Below are 6,019 nucleotides of genomic sequence, written 5' to 3'. Positions count from 1 at the left end.
GTTGTTTTGTATGAATTTGTTACAGCAAACAAGTTAGAGGGCTAGTTTTGTGGGGTTTTTTAGTTTTTGTATGAAACTGTTCCCACCCCTACAAGTTTATGTATGAATAGTGGTATTAACTCTTTTATCTATGTATGATGAGTACCGGTGTGCTGTGTGGTGAACTCTGTAGCGGGAAGTATATTTTATCAATTTATTAAATTTGCAGTGAACTTTTGTGTGATCTATTTTGCCGGGCCGCATCACTTCCCGCAAAATCGTGTTAAGGTTAACCGTAAAACGATTTTGCGGAGGGGTATATAGCGCGTCTGCTAGAGTTGCGCTTAGTAGAACGTCACATGTCTTGATGATATCACACATCCAGATCGAAATGACCATACGCCATCATCTCTTACGGAAGAACACACTCTCAAAGGTTTTTGCCCTGCGGTTAGCTATATAGCTTTTATTCTTCTTGTCACCACCAAGCAAGCACTGGAGCGAGCAACAATGAGTACTGCTGGCTGACTAATCAATCAGCCACCGTGCCCGTACGGCTTCTGGTTGATGCAGGCCACGTTGCGGCCGAGCCGGACACGGAGCAGGCGGCAGCACCTCTTGTAGTACCCGACCCGATCCCTGCCCTGGGGCGTGCCGTGGCGCTTGCCGCACGCCAGCCCGCCGCTGATGATGTTGGTGGTCATGCCGTACCCGGGGAGCCTCCCGGCGCGGCGGTCCCTGCGCGACGGCCTCCAGCCGCCGGTCATCACGGCGTGGCACGACGGCGTCTTGTGCGCCCCATGTCGCGGCGTCATCCAGAACCAGATGGCCGTCTTGAAGGCCACCACGGGGTCGGTCGACACCAGGTCCGGCCTCCTCACCAGGTCCAGCCCCAGCGCGTCCCCGGCTCGCCGGTAGTTGTGCTCGCTGCGCATGCATACACATCACGGTGCGTGCGGTGTGATTAAAATCATCATGAACCAAGTGCCAGGTGAACGAGAAGAGGCAAGAACAAAGGTGCTCTTGGATCAGACAGAGTGTGTGTGCGTCTTACTGAGTGAGTTGCATGGGGCCTCGCCCGTAGTACCGATCGCCGGCCGGGCTCCGCTGCTTCACCCAGCAGTAACCTGCGCGCACGGGCACGTACGTACAGCGATGACATCACGCATGGCAGCAATCGTCAGAGTATACATGCACACGCGTCGGCAGAGAAAGGCAGAAGAGGAGATCATACCGGTGGTCTCGTGGGAGGTCTGCGCGAAGAAGGCGGCGAGCTCCCGGCGGCGGGTGGCCTGGTCGCCGGTGGTGCCGAAGCCGCGGAACGTGCTCGCGGCCTCCACGAACGCGTCGTAGGAGTAGAAGAAGGCGCCCCCGTCGCACCCGCCGTCGCCGCCGCCGTGGTGGCCCTGCCTCAGCATGGAGTAGAACGTGTCCCGCGTGACGATCGACGCCACGCTGCCGCTCGCGGGGACGGCCGCGGCCAGCAGCAGCGCCGCGCCGGCGAGAGCGAGCAGCCCGAAAACCCTCATGCTCCTCACACCTGAGCGAAAACCGTGTGATGTGAGACTAGAGTCTAGAGGAGCCTGGTTGCCTTTGTAGAGCGGGGCTGCGGTCTTTTCGTTGTACACATGGCCTGAAAGTTACTACACGCTGCGGGGGTGGACTGATTGGTACTCCCTCCGTAAACTAATATAAGAGCGTTTAGATCACTATTTTAGTAATCTAAACGCTCTTATATTAGTTTACAGAGGGAGTACGTCGGTTTTCGCGGATTTGGGCTGCGAGACACCGTTGCTGGAGCCGTGGTGTTCCCTCGGATCGGTGAATGGCTGAATGCAACGCAATGGCGCCATGCTATGCTGAAATCGGTCTCAATCGGCATATATGGCAATGCGATGTGGATCGTGGCAAGGCTTTGCACATGCTCTTGGCTCCGTGGGAGAGTCGTTGAGTCGAGGTCAGTACCCTGCCAAGGACGATGCAATGATTGCTACGGACGTAATTTTGATGGTTTGGAGTGTGCTACGTAACCTCGTGGAGTCGTGGAGTCGAGTCACACGGAGCCTCCTGTTCCTGTATGAAATCGGTGCATCTATTATTCACAAAGTTTTTTAGAAATGGAGGAGGACCCCGGCCTCTGCATCTGGATGATGCATGCAGCCACTTTATTAATTATTCACACAAGACCTTATAAAGCCATACAACATTAAGACTAAAGCCATCGCGTAGGCAACATCTGTCGCTACTCATATCCAATTGATGAAGGGATGCTCATAGTTTGGGCCTAATATCAATCAGACCTTGCAGCCAAACCTAACATCTAAGAACTGAGGTCCCATCCAGGACGCCTGCCGGGTATGGGGCACCCACCGGTCCGGTGGACTCCTCAACCAGGACGTCTGCCGGGTATGAGGCCGCCACAGCCACCTGCCACCAATCCATCTTCAGAACTGTACTGCTGCATCAACCTTGCCCGGTCTAGCTGCCGTCGACGCCAACACGACGCCAGACCGTGTCACCCTCGTGCGCGAGTCATCTCCGCGCATCGGACGCCGAGTCATCACAGCACCATGCCGCCGTGACCCGCCGCCATGAATGAGTGAGATGACGCACCGCTCCACCAAAGAATCCGTCCTCTGATCCTACATCCAGCCGCTGCTCAAAAACGATGCCCCCATGAGGGAAAACAACGCCAAAAGCACTGCCATCGTCCGATCCGGAAACTCTGGGTCTAGATTTTCACCCAGAGCAACGCAAGCAAGTCGACAGAAGCTGCAGTGGCGATGTCTTCAACAACATAACGATGCGAAAACGCCGTCATCGCCCGCCATGACTATAGCACGGTTTTCACCGGCAGCCTCGTCTCCCACTCGACGCGGGACTGGATGCGAAAATCCACAACCACCTAGGCGACCACCTCCGGTGAAGAAGTGGCTACCACCTCCACGCCCAGGGTAGGAGCCCCCGACGTCCTCATGTCGCGGGCCTAGTCCAGAGGCCGCTTGCCGCGCCGGAACAAAGGGTCCGCACGACTGCTCGAGGAACCACCACCCAAATCCGAAAAGGGATCTAGATCGGGCACCCTAGCAGCCGACGTGATCTCTTCGTCGCCGCCGCCAGCAAGACAACCCTGGTCGCCGCCGGCCTGCGCCACCACCCTTGAATCGGTCGGGGTGGGTCGCCGCCACCCAAATCCGATCGCCTGCCGAGGAAGGTTGCCGCTGCGGCCCGCAGGCTTAGCCTGCGATGCCCTCGGCGGCGGCGGCGGGAGGGTCGTTTGCTGAGGGAGGAGGAGAAGGAAGCTCGGCGGGTTGGCCCCGGTGCGGCGCGGCGACGCCGCACGAGGGGGAGGAGAGTAGTTGTCAAAAAATATGGCTATTCTTTTTTTTCGAAATGAAGGCAAAAGGATTGCCTCATCGATTAATTAAGAAGAAGAGAATTGCCCAGTTAATTTACGAAAAACCGAACGAAAACCGATACAAACACTACAAAAGCGACTCACTCTCGCGACCACATCGACGGCCCGCCAAATGCTCCCAACACACAACGACCACAACCATCAACACTTCTACGACTTAAAATACCAAAGCCACGTGGACAACATGAGAAACACTGAGCACTACCCATCATGAAATTGCAGTTGCCTTCCCTTTAGCATCATCAACCAAAGGAACCTCCAACTCCTCACTTGACAGAGGCGAAACTTGTCCCTCACCCGAGGCCGCCGACATGTCCACCTTCGCATGCTCCATTGATAGACTCAGACATAGCTCCCTAAGCTCGGGCATGATCTGCAGCACCGGAGCCACAAGCACGGCGATGGACCCGCCCTCAGTGGAAGACACCATAGGAGGGGAGGTAGACACTGACGATGAATGGACTCCAACATGAGGGGAGAAAGAGCCATACAAGTCCTCACCCATGTCTTCCGTGGAGCAAACACCGGCCGCACAAGGAGAATGTGACGTCAGAGTGGTCTGCAACAGAGCCGGTACAAGGCATGGTCTACCTAGAGCAACCTCCGCTCGCTCCAAAAAGCTCTCAACCCGCGCCACACAACCTTGCAACAGTGCGGCCTGATCAGCCAGCGCGGACTGCAACATCAGCTCGGACGGGGTTGTCAAGCCAGCAGCAGCAGAGACAACAGACACCCAAGACCCACGGTGAAGCGCCTTGGAAGGGAGTGTGGATCTCACTGAACCCTCGCATGAAGCAGGAGCAACACGATGCATGGCGCCGAGGCGGGACACATGTGGCACATCAAGGCGTGGTAGTGAGCTCAGAGGACGCCAGGGGTTGCGACATTCACACGCACGATGACCATTCTCCAAACAACGAGAGGACCGCAACGGATCTCTGCAAACAGCCGCACGATGCCCATAAGCAAGGCATCTGCAACATCTACCATGGAACCAAGCAGGAATGGGACGAGGAGGACGAGAAGCCATCATCGAGGATGGCGACGAAGTCGGATGACGCGGGTCGCGCCGCAGTAGCACCTCCTGCCAACCCTCACTTGTGTCCTTGTCATGGCCCACGCATATCCCTTCAGACTCGAGGGCCTTGGTGACAGCCGACGGCGTCTGGGGGGGCAACTCCTCTTCGTCATCTTCGTCATCGTTGTCGGCAGCGGAGGCCCACAACACAGCTCGCGGTGCACTGGTCATCTCGTCGCCCATGCCAGCAACGATGCTTTTTTGCATTGACGGGCAGCGTTGGCCATTTCCTCTTCACATCCCTCGTCGTCTCCATTGGCCGAGGCCATAGGGGCCGGCAACAGGGCTCGAGCTCGCGGTGCAGTGGTTAGCTCGCTGCTCGCGCCCCATGGCAACAACGGTGTTCTTTGCATTGGCGGGCGACGACAGAGCCAGTTCCTCTTCACAGCGTCCGTCCTCTCCATTCGCCGTGGCAGCAGGGGCCGGCAACAACACACTTGAGACGGCACTGACAAGAGGGACAGGGGCGGCATGAGTCCGGATAGAAGAAGATGTCGGCGCAGGATCAAGACGGGGCGTGCACGTGGCCTCAACACCCCCATCCCTCCTGAATCTGCAAGCTGGAGGCAGCGGCCGCGGACGAGGGAGAACGCCAGCAGCCCAAGTGCACGACCCAGCTCCTGATATGGCTATTCTTCACAAAGTTACAACTTCACAAATCGCATGCATGTTTGAAACCATGCAATTTTCTTTGGGTTTAGCCCAGACACCAAAGTACAGAGAAGCGGGCGAGAATCTTTTCATCTTCCATATGTTCTGCCTAGCCTAGGGCCCGGATTGGAAAAAAGTTGCGCACAGTGGACCTTGGATTTTTTGAGGTTTTGACGTGATCATTGAGGATTATGATGGCCGAACGAATCCGGAGTCAATCACTCTCTGTCTCTGTGTCTCTGTTTCATACAAGGGCATGGTCTCTGGTTTATAGATGCTCTAACAGAAATCAGTATCAGGCACTGTCAGAAACTAATGGATCAAGCAGCTCACCATGTCGATAGGATACACGCGTGCTGCTTCAAAGTTCAAACTTGAACTGCTCCGGGACGAACGGTCGATGGACAAGGTTGCCCGTGCTGGCCTTTCTTTTACAACATCTGTTGCTGGAGAACCCGTACGTGGAGACGTGGCGAGACTATTCTCCCTGCCCGGATTTGATGCTCGACGGTCAGATTTGATGCTCTGACTGTTCCGTCATATCCGTACGCCTGTATGGTTTGAAAGCCGCAGATTCCAAACTATTTTCTTCATTTTTTCTAGCTATAAGACAGTGACTTGTACGAAAAGTTGGACCGAATACTACCAGCCCCACAGGATTCCTAGGCGGCCGGGCTCTGCATTTCCACACAGAAAACGCAACAGAGAGAGGAAAAACAAACTATTTCTATTTTTTTTTTAGCATAGAGAGGAAAAAACAAACATTGCTCTATGCACCGCGTTTTGACCAGGCCCATGCATGCGGAGATTAAATACGACTGTTGCTCCGTCGCAGACAATAATGAAGAAGAAATAAATGTCGTACTAGCACGCAACAATAAAGGGAATCCATG

At 55.3% G+C, this 6,019-nt stretch overlaps 1 protein-coding gene across 1 annotated transcript; it reads right to left on the bottom strand.

Annotated features, from left to right (window-relative positions):
• Nucleotides 1–341: 341 nt before the first annotated feature.
• LOC123108312 (chitinase 11) lies at nucleotides 342–1,571 on the bottom strand. Its single transcript, XM_044530132.1, has 3 exons — nucleotides 1,214–1,571; nucleotides 1,034–1,106; nucleotides 342–906 (listed from the first exon to the last, which is right to left on the bottom strand). Exons 1-3 carry the CDS (start codon nucleotides 1,506–1,508, stop codon nucleotides 516–518), a joined length of 759 nt encoding a protein of 252 aa, XP_044386067.1. The 5' UTR covers nucleotides 1,509–1,571; the 3' UTR covers nucleotides 342–515.
• Nucleotides 1,572–6,019: the final 4,448 nt, after the last annotated feature.

Source organism: Triticum aestivum, chromosome 5A (assembly GCF_018294505.1).
Source record: "Triticum aestivum cultivar Chinese Spring chromosome 5A, IWGSC CS RefSeq v2.1, whole genome shotgun sequence".
NCBI classification, from domain to species: domain Eukaryota; kingdom Viridiplantae; phylum Streptophyta; class Magnoliopsida; order Poales; family Poaceae; genus Triticum; species Triticum aestivum.
This window is presented reverse-complemented; position numbering and strand designations above follow the sequence as displayed.